The sequence below is a fragment of the Arachis hypogaea genome, chromosome 14 (genome assembly GCF_003086295.3).
Source record: "Arachis hypogaea cultivar Tifrunner chromosome 14, arahy.Tifrunner.gnm2.J5K5, whole genome shotgun sequence".
Taxonomy (NCBI): domain Eukaryota; kingdom Viridiplantae; phylum Streptophyta; class Magnoliopsida; order Fabales; family Fabaceae; genus Arachis; species Arachis hypogaea.
In genome coordinates, this window is record NC_092049.1 from 140,611,621 (window position 1) to 140,634,716 (window position 23,096).

The 23,096-nt window shown below is 29.3% G+C and overlaps 4 protein-coding genes across 4 annotated transcripts; 2 read left to right on the plus strand and 2 right to left on the minus strand.

The window, feature by feature from the left end:
- Positions 1-3,520: 3,520 nt before the first annotated feature.
- On the minus strand, positions 3,521-4,928 carry LOC112798027 (F-box protein CPR1-like). The gene is made up of 3 exons (XM_072216047.1): positions 4,668-4,928; positions 3,822-4,435; positions 3,521-3,539 (listed from the first exon to the last, which is right to left on the minus strand). Exons 1-3 carry the CDS (start codon positions 4,926-4,928, stop codon positions 3,521-3,523), a joined length of 894 nt encoding a protein of 297 aa, XP_072072148.1.
- A 2,184-nt stretch (positions 4,929-7,112) lies between these two features.
- Positions 7,113-10,399, plus strand: LOC112795438 (F-box protein CPR1-like). Its single transcript, XM_025837366.1, has 2 exons — positions 7,113-8,096; positions 10,352-10,399. Exons 1-2 carry the CDS (start codon positions 7,113-7,115, stop codon positions 10,397-10,399), a joined length of 1,032 nt encoding a protein of 343 aa, XP_025693151.1.
- Positions 10,400-11,870: 1,471 nt separating this feature from the next.
- Positions 11,871-14,202, minus strand: LOC112798026 (probable aldo-keto reductase 2). Its single transcript, XM_025841177.2, has 5 exons — positions 13,922-14,202; positions 13,320-13,520; positions 12,853-13,025; positions 12,508-12,610; positions 11,871-12,364 (listed from the first exon to the last, which is right to left on the minus strand). The coding sequence occupies exons 1-5, from the start codon at positions 14,132-14,134 to the stop codon at positions 12,026-12,028; spliced, it is 1,029 nt and encodes a 342-aa protein (XP_025696962.1). The 5' UTR covers positions 14,135-14,202; the 3' UTR covers positions 11,871-12,025.
- Positions 14,203-19,687: 5,485 nt separating this feature from the next.
- On the plus strand, positions 19,688-20,182 carry LOC112795439 (disease resistance protein Roq1-like). The gene has a single exon (XM_025837367.1). The coding sequence runs from the start codon at positions 19,688-19,690 to the stop codon at positions 20,180-20,182; it is 495 nt and encodes a 164-aa protein (XP_025693152.1).
- Positions 20,183-23,096: the final 2,914 nt, after the last annotated feature.

The following is a 23,096-nucleotide window of genomic DNA, read 5'->3' on the forward strand; positions in this document are numbered from 1 at the left end:
AAGATAGGCAGTCTCCTAGTAGGGCGAGACCTGGAAAGGGGCAAGCACTGATTCGCAGTTGTTCCCGCCCAGATATCCTTGAAAAAGTCCTCTCCTTGAGATCAAAGATAAAAATAGCATTCGTGTAATCTTCAAGATAGGAAGGAATAAGGGCCATTCAAGAACAACCCATGAGAACGCCAGGCATAAGAACGCAAGGGTTTTTTTTTTTTTGTTGGGGGGGGGGGGGGGAGGTGCAGCATCGGAATAAATAAATGAATTAAAGGACAAGCAATTAAAGTGAGCTTTGCCATGCATATCATGGCAAGCTACAACAAGTAAGTAGTCATCCTTTGATGCATAATAACCAAATCCATACACATGGAATCCTATAGCCCTTGTCCTTACAACGAGAAACAATACGGGGCTAGGATATTTCTTTGCTGGATCCAGTCAGTGGATTCCATAGCATAAGAAAATTTTCCCATCGACGTAAGAGAACAAAGCCTCTGCACGATCTCAGGACCTCAAAATGAGGTGGTGATTTCATCTTGAAAGGGGGAAGACACCTTTCTTACTTGTAATGCATCATTGTTGTCACGAAATAGTGCGTCTAAGTCAACGAAGTAAACCACAGTGACTTTTTCTATGAAGACGTATGCGTTGGTGGAAGCGGGAGAGTGGTGAAAATGCATTTCAGCAAACTGTGGATCGGAAATGAAAGAGTACCAGAGCTTCGAAACGCACCTAAGGCGAGCGAGTTGTTTGGCCGGCACTCTCAGTAAGACTCTGTGAATCAACTCAACAGGGAGGATGTCGTATTGTCGTCCATGATCTCGTGCCGCTTCTCCATGCTAGATCCCTCTTTGGCTTTGTTCTTTTAGGGTTAAAACAAAACTTAAAACACAAGGAATTATGGCATTGGATTCCATGCTTCCAGAACGTCATTAAATGGTCTATAACAAAATATGTTTTAAGTTTTTTTAATAATTGTTAAATAATTCTTATTTAATTTTAATTACAAATTAATTTTTTATATATTATTTAATTATAAAATCTATTTTTTATTTTATAAATTATTTTTTTATCATTCATCTATTATATTTATTGAGAATCAAAAACTAAAACAATAATAAATTAGATCTTCCATTAATCGTAATAAATATTTTACAATCTTAATCGATCATAATGTTATTATTGATCCAATTACATACGTATTGGGTTGGAAAAATCATGTTTGTTAGAAATACAATCGATTGGATGCACAAACTAATCGATTGAAATTCAGACTTTCCAAAATTCAATTGATTGGAATTGATACACAATCGATTGAATTTTGCAAGGCATATTGGTTTTTCTTATTCAATCGATTATCAAAGCAACCTGGTTTAGTTAATTCAAACAATTGGTTATGTTACCCTCAGTAAATTATTATTTTCGAAAACTCCATTTTTCAACTTTTAATTCTCTACATACGAGTTTTTTTATGCAAAACAAGTTCGCCGCACTATGATTTTTGGCGTGACATATTTTTGAGAATGTTTTTTATTTATCTCTTTTAATTTGTTAAATCCAATCAATTTTAATAAAATAATTATATTAACTAATTAATTTAATTAAATATTTAAATATTATAGAATTTAAAATTATGTATATCAATTAATTAATTTAATTTTTATGATATGAATATCTATCTATTATGTTATAATAAATCGAATTTAGGAAAAAAATCATCAATTTTATGTAATGAGTCAAAATCAAATCTTATAAATTTAATGACTAAATTAAAACAAGATAATTTATTAAAATTAAATATAATAAATACAATTTAATTTAATTAGTTAAAAATTAATTATTTTTCTGTCTTTAAATATAATAAAGATAAAAAAATAAACTTGTAAAATCATCCTTTATCAGTTTTGTTATTTTAACTCTTTTTTTTCTCCTCTTTATATGTAATTTTATTTTACTTTAATTCTGTTTATTTTAGTCTTTTTTAAATATATTTTTATTTATATAGTTATTATCGATATGTCTGTTTTTATTTTTTGAATTAATTTTTAATTTTTTTATGCTTTAACAATTAGGAAAAAAAGAAAGCAATGAAGGAAAAAAAAAAGAGTAAACACTATAATAGGAGGTAGAGGCTAAAAGGCTAAACTAGCAACGTTATTTATCATCATTATTATTATTAAGATGAATTTTATAATTTTTTTTCTAGTATTTTTTAATATAAACTTTTATTATTATTTTTTTTTCAATTATAATTTTTTATAATAATTTTTTAATAGAATATTTTTTAATTTGTCTGATAAGTTTTTATTTTTCCATTATTTTGCCAAAAAATATATATTAAAAGAAAAAAAAGATACAAATTAAATTTTAAAATTCAAATTCAAACAAGATGCATAAAAGGTAACTATTGAAGATTTGAAGTCACCAAAATAAAATGCAATTATTGAATTGAGATTTAGAATTTATTTTAATAGATTTAAATTCTTTGTATTATTATTATTAAAAATTTTAAATACTATTATAAAATTTTAGATATTTTTTAACTTATAATTCTTAAATTAAACATTATACATTATATAGTATATTTAAAGGGTCCTATTTTCTTTAAAATAGATATAATATTATATACTTTTTTTAATATAAAGAATCTATAAAATTAACGCTTAAGTTACTATTAGTTACTAACAGTACATTAAGTTAACGCTTATAACTCTAATTTCGTTGGGATATATCTAATCTTATAAGAATAAGCATCACCTAAAAATTATTTATAAAATGTATATTTATCTATAGCAATTGGCAGTTCAGCACAATAAAACTTTTTTTTTTTTCCAGTAGTTTAAAACAAACTAGATACAAGATTAATAAAATAAGCACACATTACACGATTAAACAGAGGCAAAAAGAAATTTTTAAAGACTCCACACTTTGCATCTTAAGTTTGCAGGAGAAACGTATTATCTAAAAAAGGACCTACAATTAAAAATTTTTGGATTGGGTTCATAAGATTATGACATAATAAAATTTGATGTTAAATTAACATAAGACAACAAAATGAATAAATGGGGAAAAAACATTTCATTCTTATAGCAAAAAGAGAGAGAGAGACAGAGTGCAAGCGAAACAATTTATAGGAGTAAATATCCTTTTAAAACATGTTCAAGTAAGCCCCTCTGCCACCAATACGGTTGATTACTGGTTTGATATAAAGGGTGCAGAAAATTTAAATACTCAACATATCTCATCTACTGTAAATTCTTTTTTTCTAGGTTTACCATAACTTCTAAAAACAACCATGCTAAAGGGTAAGATTAAAAGAAAAAGTTATGTAATCAACAAAATAAAACAACTAAAGTTCTGCATAACCAACTAAGAAATATTACTATTAGATTTGATTCAAAAGATATATTGGATTTTAAAGTTCATCTGCACTTTTCATGTTCTTCTCCACATGTCAAGCTGTTCAATTGTATTCTTTCTTCATTTGAATCCTTCTTGATGCTAGCCTTTAGCAACATCAAGCTGTTCAAACCATTCCTGAAGGCCTGCAAAAAAGCTCAACTGGTAAGAGTCAAAGCTTTAGACATGAAAACGATCTAAACTTGGAAACCTCATCACCACAAGACCGGTCTATAGGAAGCAAGACAGTTATTGTTAATGATTCCACCAGAATTGACAAATTCAAATTTCATCATCCATATACAAAAGTCATGTTTCATTGCAACTTGATGCATAATGCATATCACACATTATTTTCTCATTAATCACAATGCAATTAAAACTAACGGGAATAAATTGGTGCAAAGCATAGGAGAATAGTTACATACCGATTATCCTTATCCTTAATGTCACTAGGGAGCGGTAAGAGACTCTCTGTATAGACAGTGGCGGCTTCAAAACTAAGATTTTTAAAATGCTTGAGCAGGTCTCCTCTGACATTGTATATGAAAAACCCTATATTATCAATATCATAATCTTTTCCAATAATATCACCATTACTGGATAAGCACAATGGCTGAGAGTCTTGGCAAGGAATCTGATAGAGAGTCCAAGATGAGTGCACTTTATATTCTTTCATTACCCATATGTCAGTGTTACAGTAATCATCATTCCGATAATAAAAGGCTAGGCAACCTCCTAGTAAGGCGAGACCTGGATCGGAGTATGAAATCGATACCAGTTGTTCCGGGACAGACAACATTGAGAAAGTCCTTTCCTTGAGATCAAAGATAATAATAGCATACCTGTAATCTTTAAGATTGAAAGACACCCAATGAATAGCGCCATTCAAAAACAACCGACAAGAAAGCCGGGAATCAAAACGCAAGTGTTTGAGGGATCCAGCATCATGATAAATAAATGAATTGGTTCTCAAGGACAAGCAATTAAAGTGAATTTCGTCGTGCTTATCATGGCAAGCTACAACAATCAAGTAGTCATCCTGCATCATAACCAAATCCATGCACACACAACTTGTAGGGAAGCCAGTTCTTGTTCTTGTGCATACAAGAATCAATATGAGAGTAAGTTATCAATTTGCTGGATCCGGTCAGTGGGTTCCATACCACAAGAAATCTTGGGTGTTGATGTAAGAGAACAAAGCCTCTGCAGGATCCCAGGACCTCAAAATGAGGTGGTGATTTCATCTTCAAAGGGGGAGACACCTTTCTTACTTGTAATGCATCATTGTTGTCACTAAATAGTGCCTCTAAGTCAACCAAGTAAGTCACAATGCCTTTTTCTATGAAGAAGTATGCGTTGGTGGAAGCCGGAGAGTGGTGAAAATGCATTTCAGCAAAGTGTGGATCGGAAATGAGAGAGTACCATAGTTTCGAAACGCACCTGAGGCGGGTGAGATGTTTAGCCGGTACCCTCAGGAAAATTCTGTGAATGAACTCAACAGGGAGGATGTCATGAATGCTCTTCTTCTCCATGCCCTATTGCTCTTTTCGTTTGTGCAGTGTGTGCCACTTCTTATAATCTTATTATCCATGCTTTTGGCAATTTATATAGCAATTCACGAAACCCCGGGACTTGAAATTTTTACCTCGAAAACAAGAGACTTTGGAAGGGAAGGGTCAGTTTTGGACTTTTGATTTTTGAATTGACTATTCGAGGAAAAAAAGAAAATAGTTATTTGTTTTATCTTTTTTAAAACAAACAAGTGAAAAAAAAAAGTTATTTCATGAATAAACTTATAAACAAAAATTTTTAAATATTTAATTTTATTTAGTTAGGGAAAAGAAATTACTTTATACATTAAATTATAAAAAACGACAAGTTGAAAATACAGTTTCTATCATTTCAATTTTTTTAAAAACTTTTAAACTATATTCGTAATTTTACAAAATTACGATATTCTTTTTACAATTATACATGACTAAAAAAAATCTTGTTATTGCAAAGTAAACAAAGAAAAAGAAGTTTTAGAATTAGAGTAATAAAAAGATTCCTAGAAAGGTGTGTTATTAGTGGAATTTTTTTCCCTAAATCAAAATAATGACAAGCGTAAACAGCTTTGAGAGAATATAAAAATATAAATGAGGAGGAAAATTAGAATTTAGAGTAAAAGTTAAATTTTGGAAGAAAAATTAGGATTAAGCATATATAAATTATAATTATAATTATGTTATATGTAGAAAAACTGAAAAACATCACTTATCAAATTAATTAACCGTAAAAAATATACGTTAGAATGTAAAATAAATATTAAAAATAAATTAAATAATTTATGTATTTATATATAAATATATAATAATTAATTTAGTAGTTAATTTTATGGGTAACACCTAAATAAATCAGAGAGCCGCTGGTATTAAATCGAATCAATTTGAGTCGAATTAGTAGAGTTATTGATAAATCGAAGTTATTTTATTCGAATTACCAATGATTGATATTTGAAATATAGCCTATAAGTAGTAAATCGAATCAATTAGATTCGATTTACTGCTAATACAACATTTATATGTAAATTCGATTTACTATTGAACAACCTATATATAGTAAATCGAATCATCTTAATTTGATTTAGTACTGATAGAGATTATTGACATTTACTATTGTTGTTTATTATTTATTCTATATTAATTTTAAAACATAAATGTTAATAAAAAAATACTTCCATTTAAATTCAAATAAAATATCAAAAAATTAAAACGAATAAGAATAGAAATTCAATTTTTGTTTTTTAGTTTAAATTCCATAAAATCTATATTTTTATTAATTTATGAATTTAAAATGGAACAATAAACGATTTCTAAAAATTTACTAAAAGTCATTCTTTGACTTATTAGCTTCTAAAGAATCATTACCGAAACTTTTGATACTGAAAAAGTTAATATAAAGTATAACCCTCTAAAGTGACATGGGTTAAAATTTGAATTTTTTTAAGAATCAAAAGTAACAGATAATTATATAAATTAGCGAATTAGTTTTTTTATTAGTGCCAATTTATTTATTCAGTCTATAACAAAAAAAAATAATAATAATAAATAAATTTAATTTATCTGATCACTTTTAATAGTAAGTTAACTTTTAAAAAGTATTACACTTCCTACTTTACTTTAAATGCACCAGCTTTTTGACTTATTTGTGATCAACGATGAGTTATTCTAATTCTAAAACTTCTCTTTCTTTGTTTCGTTCCCGATTGTCATAAGATTTTTTTAGCTAGGTATAATTGCAATAAAAATATCATATCTCTATAAAATTATGAATATAACTTAAAATTAAAGCTCTAAAAGAATTGAAATGATACAAGTTTTCTTTTTACACATGTAGTTTTATATAATTTAATTTAAAAAGTTCTTTTTTCTCAATCTAAATAAAACTAAATATTTTTAATATTTAAAAAGGTTTCTTGAAAAGTTCATCGATGAAATAACTTTTACTATTTAATTTAAAAAAAAATAAAATAAATAAGATAAGATATGTTTTCGAATAGCCAATCCAAAAACCCTTCCCTTCCCTTTCCTTCACTAGTTTTATATTTTCAAAGCAATTTGAAGTTCGGGTTGAGTGAATTGATATATGAATTCAGCAATCCAAGCATAGATAAGAGGAAGAGGCTGAAGCACACAGTGAACAAAACAAAAGAGGAATCTACCATAGAGAAAAAGATGAATCACAAGAGCAAGAGCATTCACGACATCCTCCCTCTTGACCTGATTCACATAATCCTACTGCGGGTGCCGATCAGACATCTCGCTTGCTTCAGGTGCGTTTCCAAGCTCTGGTGCTCTTTAATTTCTGATCCAAACTTTGCGGAATTGCATCTTCACCTCTCTCTGGCACCCACCCATGGATGCCTGGTTCGGCTAAATGACTCCGTAGAAGCTTACCTTATTCACCTAGAAGAAGTATTTAATGGCGACAATTACCAACTGATGAAAGAGGTATCTTTCCCTTTCAAGAAGCAGCCACCTTCTGGGTTCTGTGTAATGGGATCCTGCAGAGGGTTTGTTCTCTTAAGCCGAGAGCCATATTTTTTTGTAGTATGGAACCCAGTCACCGGATTCAGAAAAAGAATATCTTACTCTTGCATGTTTCATCGTAGTAAGCTCAGGTGCTTAAAGTTTCCCCGTGATGCGCATCTGTATGGATTTGGTTATGATGCGTCACGCGATGACTATTTATTTGTTGTCGCTTCGGAGGATGGTGGCTGCCAACACTTAGATTGTTTGTGCTTGAGAACCAATTCATGGATTAGTCTTGATGCTGCACTCCCCAAACCATTGGATTTTATGAAGCGGCGACCTCCTGGGTTGTTCTTGAATGACTCTATTCATTGGTTGTGTTACTCCCATAAAGAACAATACAGTGAAAGTATTCTTACATTTGATTTGAAGGAAAGAAGTTTCTCAAATATATCTTTGCCCGAGCAACTCAGAATGCATGGTCGTACCACTGCCACAATTGTCACACTAGGAGGGTACCTAGCCTTGAATTATCAGGACTATGTTGAACGTAAAACACACATATGGGTGATGAAAGAATACAAAGTGCACTCATCTTGGACTTTGTATGAGATTCCTTGTTTAGAGTTTGAGCCTCTATGCTTATCCAATGGTAGTGCCATTATCGCACTAGATCCTACTACTCCGGTATGTGAACCATTAAAGTTTGCCAAATATAATATTAGAGAAGAGCTGCTCCAATATTTTACATGTCCTCCTCATCTTGGACAAGAAAGATACTTCTTTCCAAGTTATACTGTATATACAGAGAGTCTCTTGCTATTCCCTAATGATAATAATAAGCATAAGAATGAGAACAAGACCAATAATTTTATTTAACTCTTCTACTATGCTTTGCAACACATTATTCCTGCTAGTTTTTATTACTATTTTGTAATTAATGTAAAGTACTGAGCAAGATGCATTATGCTTCTTGTTGCATTTAGATGTGACTTTTGACTATCCATGTTGAAACTTGATTTATCAAATACTCCGGGGATTATTAGTCGCTATCTTGCTTTCTAAAGATATTTTTGGTAAAAAAAGTTAATAATTTCTTTTGCTTCTACTTTCTTTTACTTAAGCTTGGAATTTGAAATTGCTTTGAAAACAAAAAGACTAAAAGAAGGGAAGGATCCGTTTGGGATTGGCAATTCCTAAGAGAGACAGATTTTATTCTATATATTTAGATTTTTTTTAAAAAAAATATTGAAAGTATTTTTAGACTTGTTCAAATAAAAAAGAAAATTATTTTTTTAAATTTGGATCCTTTAAATTTTAAATTTTTATTTTATAGGGTAAAGTGTAATCTTTCAATTTTGAATAGTTTTTTTTATATATTTTTTTAATCCTATCTATGAAATAAATGGTGAGAGGTTACATTTACTTTTTAAAATAAAATTCAAAATTAAAAAAATCCAAATCCAATACAATAATACTAAAAAAATTAGGTATGAAAAATGTTGTTACTTGTTATCATGTGATTGTGAAAAAAAATACACTTACAAATTCAAACATTTACTAAAACAAATACTTCAATTTTTATAAAATATAGATTGCTAAATTAGTTTTTATTATAATTATTGTCATAGAATTTAATATGATATAATTCTTTGTTATAAGAGTTAATTATAAAATAAAAACATATTTATTATTTTTAATTATATTAAAAATTATAAACAAAAAAATTATAATATTATTTTTCACACACTACGCAAGTCTAAATCTAGTCAGTGATATCGAGTCTAAAAGTTTTTTTTTTCTTGATTTGCCATGATTTGCTTGTAAATGCCTAAAATTAATCGTGTTTAACAATGAATAAGATTAAAAAGAAAAATGTATATAATTGGCAAAATGAAACATTTTAAATTTTACATAACTTGATGCTCATTCTACTATATATCCCAAAAAGTAATGCCTATTACACCAAATAGCTAGTATAAAATTAACTTAGATCCTTTTTATAACAATTTAGGAGTAGTTCTTATGATACAGAATTAAAAATAGTTCTATAAAAACCCTTAGATACAAGGGATAGTAACAATGCTGAAACAGATATGATTGTTCTGTAACTTTATAATATTCATTACCTAATTTTAAGCTATTAAACAACCACATGAAGGAAAAATAGGAATAAGCAAGTTAAGTAGTCTTTTTTCTTGTGATACTTAGATAGAGACATCTAGAAAAACAGAGGAAAAAAAAAGATACAAAACTGTTATTAGTGTCCACAACATAGTTTACAATGCACACAATCCTAAAAATTATAAAAGCCTATACACAATTTTTGAATTTACCTGATATTCTGTTTAGACGATATACCAATTATTAAATTGATTCTACCAACCACAGCAAAGAACAAAATGCAATTAATTATGTAAGCCCTTTTATATTATAAGAAGAGGGGTTAGTACTTAGTACTAAAAAAACACAAACCAGTAACTTAATGATAGATCACTCAAAGATAATGCAACACAAGGGAGAAAAAGAATGTAAATACATAGATAATATAAAAAAAACAAATGAAATTTTTCAAAAGATATATTGGGTTTTTCCTATTCATATTTAGATAGAAAATCTTAATTCAAAGCAAAATAAACTTAAATTTCTTGAAGCTTCATCCCACTCTACTTGCGAATAATGTGCTGAATTTACAACAAAATCAATCACCCTTGTATAATATATATTAGAAAACAAAATATACATTGAAAATATGTGAAATTACACGGGTATTTAATAAATGCAGAATTAGTATGCAGAAAATTTAGTTATGCAGAATTAGTCTAAAAAATTCAATGTCACTTTTGTTTCATTATGTTGTTTCATAAATTGCTAGCCATTTAGCTATCTCCCTTTTGAATAATTTTTGCAGTGTGAATATTTGGTTTCTTCTCAAATTGCAGAATACTCATAAGCTGTTGGGAAAGAATGCTTATGTTCTTAGTCTTTAGATCTTGTATCATGTGTGCGTGACCGTTTAGTCAATGCTTATGCTCTTTCAATTTGTTTTGACTCATCTCTTCTGTCATGATATAGGGGAAATGCTCTACTGGGTTTGTCTGAAACTGGACTAACTATGATTCTTGGGTATGTTGTATGCTACATGACTTTTCTTATTAGTTAACTCAGCTTTTAAAGTCAGGACTATGGATTTCATTCTATAGGGAAACAGTTTTGTAACATTCTCTCCAAACAAGAAATCTGTTAGGTGCTATGCTTAAACCTTGTCCTATTTGCTCTTGCTGACAATTACATTAGCTAATAGATTAAGTCATTGCTTGCTAATTCAATTTCTATTTTTAATTTGTTACCTATGTGTAAAATTCAGTTCACGTTCTTGGTTGGTTTTTGCTATTTTTAAATTAATGAATTATAGAGTATCCTATTAACTATAGTGTATTGTTGTATTGCATTGTCGCTTGTTAGACTTTTTTTGTTTGTTTGATACAGCTGAAGTTTAAATCTGGGACATGGGGATGGAGGAAAACTAGCTTAAATATATCGAGTGTTGTTACTTATTAAATTTGTTGTCTTCTTATAGTTTGATATTTGTCTAATTAAATTAGAAAAAAAAAAGAGTTGACACTGGAAAAAAGAAACAAGTTGGCTTTATTAATAATTTTTTTTTTTTTTGTGTTTATATTTATCAAGGTTAACAATGTACCCACATGAATCATGATGTGCAACTTTAAGATAAGCAAGGTAACGGAGATTGGAGAATGACTAAATTATTTAATAGGACTAACGACTTGTGAATGATTTTGAGCTCAAAGCTCCATTTATGTGACTTTAGAATTTTAACTATCAAGCATCGTGTTTTATTATCTATCCTTTAGAATTTTATTATCTATCATTTATGTGATCGTCTCTATCATGCTTTGCCGTGAGGAAAAAGTCTAGGGGCCAGCAACTTTTGTATTTTCTGGCCAGCACTTAACCATCAAAACAAAAGTGAGTGATTTCCCACCATTAGATGTAATTTTACACCATTAAAAATACTAATGATGGCCAATTGATGGTTATAAAACACCAAAATTGCTGGCCCCTAGCATTTCTCTCGTGTGAGAGAGGAATAACCAACTTCAGAGATGATGAGAACCTCAGAGTTGGTGATAGAATTAGAGATAGTCTTCTTGAAGCCATTGAAAGATCCAGGATGTCCATTGCTGTGCTGTGTCAGAACTATGCTTCCTCCTCATGGTGCTTAGATGAACTTGTGCAGATCATGAAATGCTCTGACAAAGGAACAACACGACCAGTTTTGCCAACTTTTTATCAAGTGCATCCATCAGATGTGCGGCATCAAAGGAATCAATATGAAAAAGACATGATAAGCCATGAAAACAGATACATCAATGATTTAAACAAAGTAAAAGAATGGAGGTTAGCTTTGTATGAAGTATGCAGTCTAAGTGGAAAACATTGTGGCATGAATAGGTGAGTTACCATTACTTAACGATGTTTTAGATAAACTAGGTGTATCCCTCATACAGAATACATTATTAGGTACCAACACTCAAAATTAAACAACAGATACCAAAATACAAGGGTGCCTAATAGTACAAGTCATGACTTGATTAAACAACCTTCCAAGAAGAAAGTGGTGGGGTATCAGAGATCTTCCATGTACCGATATCATTACCATATCTATCACCTTTGACAGCATCCGCAGCAGCGAAGGACTCGAGCTCTGCCATTTCTTGTGGTGTAAGTTTCACAGACAAAGCACCAATGTTTTGATTAAAGTTCTCAACTTTAGTGGTTCCAGGAATGGGGCATACATCATTTCCTTGGTGGTGAACCCATGCCAATGCCAGCTGCGACGGGGTGCATCCCTTCTTTGCAGCCATTTCATTGACCCTCTCGAATATAGCCTTGTTTGCCTCCAAGTTCTCAGGTTGGAATCTAGGCATATTCTGCAACACAAGGCACAAGACATAAGAATATATTATTGTATCATTGATGAACATTGAAATAATATATATACAAGGAAGGTTGAATATGAAAATGCATTAGTGATTGCCATGAATTTCTGAAATAATTAAGCCGTCAGACAAACCTTCCGGTAGTCACCCTCAGACAAATTCTCAATCAATTTTGTTCCTGATGAAAGGAATCCTCTCCCAAGAGGACTATATGCAACAATTCCAATACCAAGTTCCCTGCCAGCAACAAATTTAGAAGCCATGAGTATAGACATTGTATCATGTTGTCTAATCAGAAGTACTAAACAGAAAATAAGGTAACATGACATGTTTCGTATTTCGTGGACAGAGCTATAATGCACTGAGGAAAAAATTGGTGCAATGATCTTAGCATAATTTTGCACAAATAACTTCTATTGATTCTATATTACTGGATCATCTTAGTCTATCAAACACCAAGTCATTCCCTTAAAACGCACCTGCAAGTTGGAATTATGTCTTCCTCGACATCTCTTGACCACAGCGACCACTCCAACTGCACGGCTGTTATGGGATGAACAGCATGTGCTCTTCTGATTGTTGAAGCTGAGGCCTCAGATAGACCAATGTACTTTATTTTTCCCTCCTCAACAAGCTTCTTAAGCTCACCAATCTTAATTAAAATTAAAAAGGAAACGGGGTTAGGCCACCATAAACAATTAGTATATTTTCATGATCTAATGTTGAAACTTGGAAATAGAAGCATTATAGATTTATAGGATTCTAAAAGCCAATTGGGCTTTCATATAGTTAAGAAAATAAGATAAAGATGATGTTCATTGAATTGGTCAAATTCAAATTCTAGCACACTCCATGCTCTGGTAATGAGGTGATGAGTTCAAAGTATGTATACAAAAACTAATTCACACAAACATTTCTCAATCTAGAGCAAGAGAAAGGATCAAACCGTGACTTCAACCGGAACACTTGTATCGATTCGGTGTTGGTAATAGAGATCAATGCAATCAATATCAAGTCTCTTCAAGCTTCCTTCACAAGCAGTTCTCACATATGCCGGATCTCCACGAACCACAAATTTCCCCTCACTATGGGTGGCTCCGAACTTGGTTGCCAATTCAACCTTCTCTCTTACCCCTCCCTTCAAAGCCTGCCTCAAAATTTCATGATGCAGATAAACCATCACTTAGTCATGATCAAATAAAAAAGCCAAAGCAAACATTTAACATAAAAAGACATGATATCTCAACATATAAGATCAATTTCAACAACATAGTATAGAAAGTAGAAACAGAAACAGACACTTGTAGCCTATGAATATCCTATGGTTACAACTCAACCATTGCTACAAGACTTCCTATATATATCTTATCCCTAAATCATCTTATTGGATTCTATCATCTATGCCTTAATCTATGTGTGTGAGATATCTATTATCTAATTAGCTACTTCTACATGCAAACCAACGAGTTTGTTATATGAAAAAGCTAAGAGAAAGAAGCATCAAAAGAAAACAAAAAAGGGTATCTGAATCAAGGTTCAAGTAGGAACCTTTCCAAGTAGAATTTCATTGGTGTGAGGGCCATAAACATCAGAAGTGTCAAGGAAAGTGACCCCACTTTGAACAGCATGATGAATAAGAGCAATCATGTCAGGTTCAGGCTTTGGAGGTCCATAGAAAGCAGACATTCCCATGCATCCAAGTCCTTGTTGAGACACTTCCAAGCCTTGTGACCCCAGCTTCATTCTTCCAACTTTAGCCATTGCTATGTTTGTGATGATGGTGTGTGCTTGCAATTATGATCAGTGTCCAATAGTGAATGAAGTATTTTGAATCCTAAGCTGTGTTGCTTAAATAGGCTGAAATTATGGCTAATTAATTATCATTATTAATCATTACGGAAATGGATCCTCTCCAGTTTTTTCAACACTTGAGGAAATATAATGTGATCTCTCACTATTAATTTTATAAGTAGGACTAAAATTAAATATAAGAGAGAGAATAATAAAGGGTAAGAGATCACAATTGACACTATCCAATTTTTTCTTCGCTGGAGAGGATCCACTCTCAATCATTACTTAGATATTTTAATCTTGTCTATAAATAAATGAACACGTGTATTATTGATATAATTGCAAATTTCAGTTATTTTACTCATATATTTGTTTAAAAAAATGGTTTTATATATTTTTTATTATTAAGTTATTAATTATAAAATCCTTAAATTCTTTGAGTACAAATAATATCTAAAGTTTTATTGAAAAATTTAATAGAACATTGTTGCACCGCTTGTATGAAAGTTTTTACTCTTGACGTATGTTATTGCGTCAACTGTGCTTGAAATTTATTCACTTGACGTATGTACATACTTAAAATGTTGTCGTATTTGATATTGTTACAACACTTTCAGCTTTAGATGTTATGATTATTCTTGACTTTTTACTTTTCTTATGTTTTTTAGTATTTAATATTTATATTGGTTGATATTTCCATTGGGATTTGCCCCCGCAGAAATTCAGTTTTGAAAACCAAGTTCTATTTGGCTTCTCCTTAAAAAATTAGACAAGGTTTTTGCCTTTTTGGTAGCTTATTATTATTATGTTGAGGTCTTGTAGTAGGGTTATACACTTATACTAAACTAGATCACCATAATACAGAGGAATTCAAGTAATGTCTGGTTTATTGTTATTTCCTGGTCCTGCAAGTTTATTCATTTATTCAAGCACTAAACAATCGTAAATTGGAACTTTAATTTTTTTTTTTGTCCACGGTATTCATCGGCATGACAGGTTAAGAACAAATTTGTTGTAGATTTGAGTTCTATTTAAGGGATATACAATACCAAATTTAAACCCCAACACTTGTTTAAGCGGACGAGTTAACCACTCGACCAACTTAAACGGGTTAAATTAGAATGAGACCCGCGTGATACGTCGGGTAAATTAATAATAGTATATAATAAATATTAAATTAAATATATGTAAAATTAAAGTAAAATTTAAAAGGTGTTTTGTTTAAAATAATTTATGTATAAAAGATTTGGATGTTAGAATTTTACAAAGTGACATTTTTATTTAGTGGTTTTATTTTTATATTTGTTTTAGTTGATGAACTTAGTCTTCTTATATGACGCTCGTCCTCCTTTTTCTTTATTGGTTATTGTTAGAGTTGTTGCTTTCTTCTTTCTGTCATAGATTCTTGTGAAGGCATTTTTTATAAATTGTTGAGTTGTATGCAGTATGCACTTTCTATTGTGTTGTTTATTTCATCTTTGCATGTATGTTCTTCTAAAGATGTGTATTGAATTTGTATAATTTTCTTTCTCCTTAATCTCTTGATGTGCATGGAGTTTTCCAATGAAATTTACAATAAAAAGAACAAAAATGTGTAGAATTTTTTTTAAAATAAGCTATTTTTAATAAGAATAATTGAAATAGTATAAAATGAAATTACTTGTTAATATTTTTTTTGATCCACCTTATCAGACAATGTCTCAAGTGTTGCAAATTTATCTATCTATTCTTAATATATAAAAGTAGGTACATAAGTTTACCCACATTGCTTCTAAGTTATTTCTCTTCTTCTACTAACGCCATGTTAGCACCAACGCTTACTTGGCAAAATTTTAGAATCCACCACTCAAATCTTGCCAAATCAACTTTTATTTTCACATAAAAAAAACTCAAAAAAAACTAAAAAACACAATAAAAACCAACAAATTAACTTTCTCCAAATCAATCCTTATTTCTAAAACAACAAAAACACAAATTAACATTTACCCCAACAAAAAGCTCTCAAAACCAAAGAGTTTATTACATTTCTCAAACCCTCACCCTCTTAGCACCTCTCCGTACTAAGATTCTATTTCCTCCGTCCTCTTCCGGTCCCTCCTATTTCCTCTATCCTCTTCCGGTCCCATGAGCCATTGTTTTTTCCTCAAAACAAATTGTACATCGCGATGTCCATCTCCGACAGAGCCGCTATGTAGGGCAAACTCCATTCCTCCTCTTGCGGTTTTCCTGCCAGAGCTCAATTCTAGGTCTCAGACCAACGTCACCATTCGACGCCGCCAACGTAAAAAATTTGTCTCAGGTATCTTCCTAAAGATTTTCAACTTTGTCGTTTACTCTTCTCATTGTTCAATATCATTTTCATTAGCCCTATTTATTTGTTATAAATAATAACATTTTAATTGTGAACTCATTGCAAGTAGCACAAGTTTATGTATTCCTCTTTTGTAAACGGTTCTGTCCAACACTCGCAACCAAAATTAATGTGCATTTAAAATTATTGCTCCTTATATATTATCGATTGCAATATTTCATCATCAAATTATAAATTGTTATTTTACATGTGGAGTACTTCTTCTACAATTTATATTTACGTGTTCTTCTTTTTCAAATTGTTATTCTACATGTGCAGTATTGCTTCCACAATTTACTTAGAATGGATTATCATTCTTTGACCATGTCTTATTCTCTTTGTTGTAGAAGGATTTGTAGTGGTAATGACAGACCGAAAGAATTAATACCCAAAATTGCTAGATGAAAATCAACAAATCACTATTTAGTAAAATATTTTAAAAAATTAAAACAAAAAATTCTTATCTATTATTATTCAATTGAAACATCAAGTACTAATTAAATACAATAAATATACATTAAAAGTGTCATAATAATAATAATTATTATTATAAAAAAATTTCAGTTACAAATATTCAAATTCTACAACTTATACATATTAGAGAAAAGGACAAATAGGTCCCTGACCTTTTGTTCCGCGGACATTTTCGTCCCTGACCATTGAAAAATACTTTTAAATCCCTGACCTTCACAAAACTTGGACAGATCAGTCCCTGACGGAAGCATTTGGACAGATTAGTCCCTGACGGAGGCATTTGGACGGAGGGACTGATCTGTCCAAGTTTTGTGAAGGTCAGGGACTTAAAAGTATTTTTCAATGGTCAGGGACAAAAATGTCTGCAGGACAAAAGGTCAGGGACCTATTTGTCCTTTTCTCTACATATTAAGACTCTTACTACTCTTCATTTCTTAATCTCTTATACTAATTGTCAAAAATTTCTTAAATTTAATATAACATTTTTATATATTTTTCATTCTCATTCATTTATTTTTTTCATTATTTACAAAAAAAAAAAAAATCGCAAGAAAAGACAAAGTGTAGCCATTAATGCAAATCGAAAAAAAAAAAGAAAATGCAGTTTTGTATAACTCTAATATAAATAACCTATGTCTTTTTTAAAAATAAATAAATTTAAAATCTATTTATAATATGTTCTCTAAAATATTTTTAATATAATATTTATTAAAATATACTATATAGTATAAATGATCTACCTCTCCACGCATTGCGCGGGTCTCACTCTAGTTCAAAATAGTATTGAGAAATGTTCAATTTAAAAATACAATTTAAAAATATAATAAATATGTTTGTTTTGTACATTTTCATCTAATATATTCATTTCTAAGTAAAGAAACTCTTCTTCATTTGTGGGTGTTAATATTTTTCATAGACGAATCATGCGAATTTTGATAAACCAATTGTCTATTTGTTTGGTAATATTAAAGAATGATGCTCCATTGAGTAAGTTTGAGATGTTGTGTAGTGCGAAAATAAATTTCTTATGCTAAATTTGATGTTATTTGAAGAAATAGTGATAAGAGACTTATATAAGTAGTTCAAATAGTATGGAATTTGAATATTTATAACATAAAATTTAGGATTAACTACCAAAAATGCCCTCAAATTATTCAAACGTTGACAAAAATGCACCCGAATTTTACTATCGACAAAAATACCTTTAAATAATTTAAAAATGCAACAAAAATACCCAACAGTAAGTATGTATTTTCAAAAATTACCTTAGAGATTGAATTTTGATACAATTTTTTGTAAGCATGATTAAAAAAATGAGATATTATTATTCTTAAAATTTCGTAATTTTTTGCTGAATATGTATTTTTTTGTGATTTTTTAAAAGTATTATTGGTTGTTAATAAAAAAATTACAAAAAAATTATATACTTAACAAAAAATCACCAAATTTTAAGGATAATAATATCTCATTTTTCTAATCATGCTTGACAAAAATCGCATCAAAATTCAATCTCTGATATATTTTTGGAGAAATACATATTTAATGTTAATTTTTTTGCAAGATTATCTAACATTAAATATGTATTTCTCAAAAAATACATTAGAGATTAAATTTTGATGCGATTTTTTGCAAAAATGATTAAACAAATGAGATATTATTGTTCTTAAAATTTGGTGATTTTTTGTTAAGTATATATGTTTTTTTATAATTTTTAAAAGTATTATTGGTTGTTAACAAAAAAATTATAAGAAAAATATATACTTAACGAAAAATCATCAAATTTTAAGGATAATAATATCTCAATTTTATAATCATTCTTGCAAAAAATTGCATCAAAATTCAATTTCTAAGGCATTTTTTGAAAATATATATTTACTGTTGGGTATTTTTGTTGTGTTTTTAAATTATTTGAAGGCATTTTTGTCGATAGTAAAATTTGGATGCATTTTTGTCGGTGTTTGAATAATTTGGAGACTTTTTGGTGGTTAACCCTAAAATTTATTATGATTAATAGATTATTATGACATTTGTAATATGGGTGTTTATTACATTTAATGAGTTGTTTATAGAAATTAATAAATTGATTATTGGAATTATAAATTTATTGTATTGTTTATAAATTTATAATGGTAAAATATAATAAGTATAGGGATATAGATTCTTATAGGTTACAAATTTAGTTAGACATTATTAATTTCTAATTATTGTCATTGGTAATTTTGAGGCATAATTTGTATATATTTCTATTACTTGTATATTTTTTTTGTATATTTTATTTTTTATTGATTTAAAAATAATAGTTGAATTCGCAAAAATTAAATGATTGATTTTAAAATTTTACCAAATAAGCAATGTTGCTGACATGACATTAGTAGAAGGAGAAAGATGTCTTAAAAGTAATGTAAATAAATTTATCCATCTACTTTTATATATTAAGAATATATATTTTATTGATAATTTTTTTGTTCTAGTTTCATAACAAGATTTTAAACATTTGAAACAATTTTCTTCCGTTTATTATTAGTGCATTTAAAATAGAATATCAGTGCAATGGAGTGGTGTGTTCTTGCAACTATGAAAGTGAGATTATCAAGAATATTGTTCAAGAGGTCTCGCAAAAGCTTCCTCCTGAACCACTATACATTAAGCATCCAATTGGTTTTGATTCTCACTTTGAAGCAGTAGAATCACTTTGGAATATGGAATTTGACAATACCATTTGCATGCTGGTCATTTATGGAGATGGTAACAAGACCACATTTGTTTGGGAGTTGTTTAACAAGTTTCAGCATCAATTTGAAGCTGCGAGTTTTCTTGATAAAGTCTCTGAAAAATCAAGAAGTGCTGATGGCCTAGAAAACCTCCAGAACATACTTTTGTATGAGATGGGTGTGCACAAAAAATCTAAGCTGGGAAGCACATTAAAAGGATATTCTTATATAAAACAAACTATCTGCAATAAAAGAATCCTTCTAGTTCTTGATGATGTTGATAGTACAGAACAATTTGATTCATTGGCAGGAGGAGGCGATTGGTTTTGTCCTGGTAGTAGAATTGTTATAACAACAAGAGACGACAATTTCCTAAATAATCAAGTGTTACATGGATTTAAGATTAAGAAATATTGCATTAATGAAGGTGAATTTGAAGGAATGGAAGGTGCTAAATCCAAGATCAAAGTCCTACTACCCTAAATATTGTTAACAAAAATGGGAGTGCAATATTGATAACTAGTCGTAATGATAGTGTGACAAACTATACAAGATCAAAGTCCTACTACCCTCCATTGCTAGATAAAGATGAAAGTTGGATATTATTCTGCAGGAAGGTGTTTAAGGGAAGGGAGTGTCCTTCTGGTTTAGAACCAATTGGTAGATTAATGGTCAACAAGTGCCAAGGTTTACCACTTGCTATATAAGTATCATGCTATATGATCAACAGTTCCTTGAATACTCTAGGAGACCTTAGCAATCTTCGTGTTCTATAAGTAAATTCACCTGGGGTAGATAGTGGTGACTCTCTTTGCCTTGCTACTTCATTTTCACCAACCTTATTTGATTTTTTAAAAAAAAATCAATTGAGTGTTCTTTAATATGTGAAAGTAGATTTAAATAGTTATATTAATAGTATTGTAAATTTTAAAATTTTTAGCTTTAATAATTAAAAAACTCCTAAATCTTTTAGTTTATAGCAGTTAAGAAGAGGCGTCTATTACATTTGACACAAAAACTTTAAAATATCGTATTTTTATTGTTGATCTGTTAAGTGAATTTTTTTATGGATATCAGTAGTTTAGAAAAGGAGGGTTGACTTTAGGTCTTTTAACTTAATTTTCTTCAAACTGAATGGATTTGTAGTATTTAACTATCTGTTGAGTCATCTCGAATTGAAAAGTTAGAGATACTTTTAATTTGTCTCTTGTTGATGAAGTAGCTAAAACATAATTTTAAAAAGAGATAGATGCTGTAAAGTATTTTTTATTATAAAAAGTGGGAGACAATTTTATTTTATCTTTTAGAAAAGAAAATCAGAATCAGAATAGAGAGAGAAGTAACACAGCGATATATCTTGGTTCGACTACTTTGTACAATGTAGTTTACATTATGTCTCCATCATAACAATAATAAAATTTTAGTATCTTTAACTAAAATTACATTCATCAATTTTTCTAGGATTCAATCTAATTCTATCTAAAATAAACCCAGCTTCTACCCAAATTAGATTTGATTAAGACATCGTAATAGATTTACAACCATTAGGTGCTCACTCAACTTAACAAAAAAATTCTCTCAAGATCATCATAACAAAAAAAATATATATACAAGGTGTAGGAACCGCTCTTTCAAAAAAAAATTTAAAAATAATAATTAATTAGATGATTTTTATGTCATAGATAATTTTATCTATTACTCTCTCTGTAATATATCCTAGTAATATTTTAGAAGAGGAAATGTAATTAATACCAGTCAAAAAGTCAAATTGGATTAATTATGATGTTTGTAAAAAATGATAGAAGCTAGTTAGTGAATTTTTATAATTCTCTTTCTTCTTTTCCAAGAAAGAATTTAAGCCTCATGTTTATACACTATTTTCTAAGATAATTCTCTACCACTCATACTTTTACCATGTGGTAAACATGCTCCTAATCCTAGTAAAAAAACACCTAAACTTGTCAATCCTTATCCTTTTTCTCTCTTTCAACCGAGTTCTCTCTCTACGCTTATTCATTAATTAATTTTCACCTTAGATAATTATATATAACAATTAGGATAAGATCGATTACTAATCATGACTAGGACAATTTATTACTATCTTGTCTATTTTACTTCAAAAAATTATTCATAGCCATTAGGATAAGATCTACAACTAAGTGTGTTTTTGGATTACGGTTTGCAAACTGAGGTTTGTATAAAATTGATTTTGTAGAATTGATTTTGATCAAAAGTGAGTTAGTATTCCGTGGTTTATGTTTGGTAATTCTTATTCAAAATGGATTATAGTAAACTAAATATTGTTTGAATTACATCATTCAAAATTACTTTTAGATAAAAAATTACAAAAAAAGACATGAATTTAAATAATTATTTTATGTTATCTTATAATTTTATTTTAAATATTTAAATAAATTTTAATATTTTTTTTAGTATTCTCAATATTTTTTAGTACTCTAATAGGATTAATAGAATTATAATACAAAGTTAAAAAAATATTCCATACAAAAAGAAATAACAATAACAGTAAAGAACTCATATAAAAAAACAGAAATTTTATAAAAAAATAATAATATACATAAGAGAGTATTAGAAAAAAGTATTATAAAAAAAATAAACATATGAATAATGAAGGACATAATTGGTACATAGAACCTAAAGTTCAATCCAACGTGAAAAGGTGAACGGAAAAGCTAGAATTTTTAGCTTTTGGTAAACTTGGGTTGAAGGCAGAAATCACTTCTGCGTTTACAGCATAAAAATATTGCCAAACATAAAAATGAAGCTTTCAAGAAACTCAAAGGAGCTTCTCTTTTTTCCAACGCAAATCCAAACACACCCTAAGTCATGACAAGATGTGATAAGGATCATTAATTATCTTTTTATCCATATTTACCTTAGGTGATTATTTCTAGACTTTAGGATAAGATCAACTAATAGGATATGATTGGATAGTGACTAAGCACAATTAATACCATTTTATCCACTCTTATTTTCTTTAATGAAGTACTTCTTTGTTCTTTCGCACTAAATTATTATTGACTATGTAGAGTGTTTTTTTAATGTCCTAAGTCATTAGGATATTACAAATATTTATAGTACTCTTAAATTATAAGGTGATTCAAATTATACTCTACATAAAATTTGTTAGTGATCATTAATTAACTTTTTGTTATTTTTAACTTAAAAATAATATTTAGTGATCATTAATTAACTTTTTGTTATTTTTTTTAAACTCAATACCTTTTAAAGTAAATGAAGTTGTAGCTACAATGAACAAAATGTCTAATTATATCTAGATGGAAGATTAATCTATAATTTATTATTTTATTTTTTATGAGAAAATGAAAAAAGACAGAAAAGAATTAAGAAAACATATAGTATTTGATTTTGAAAT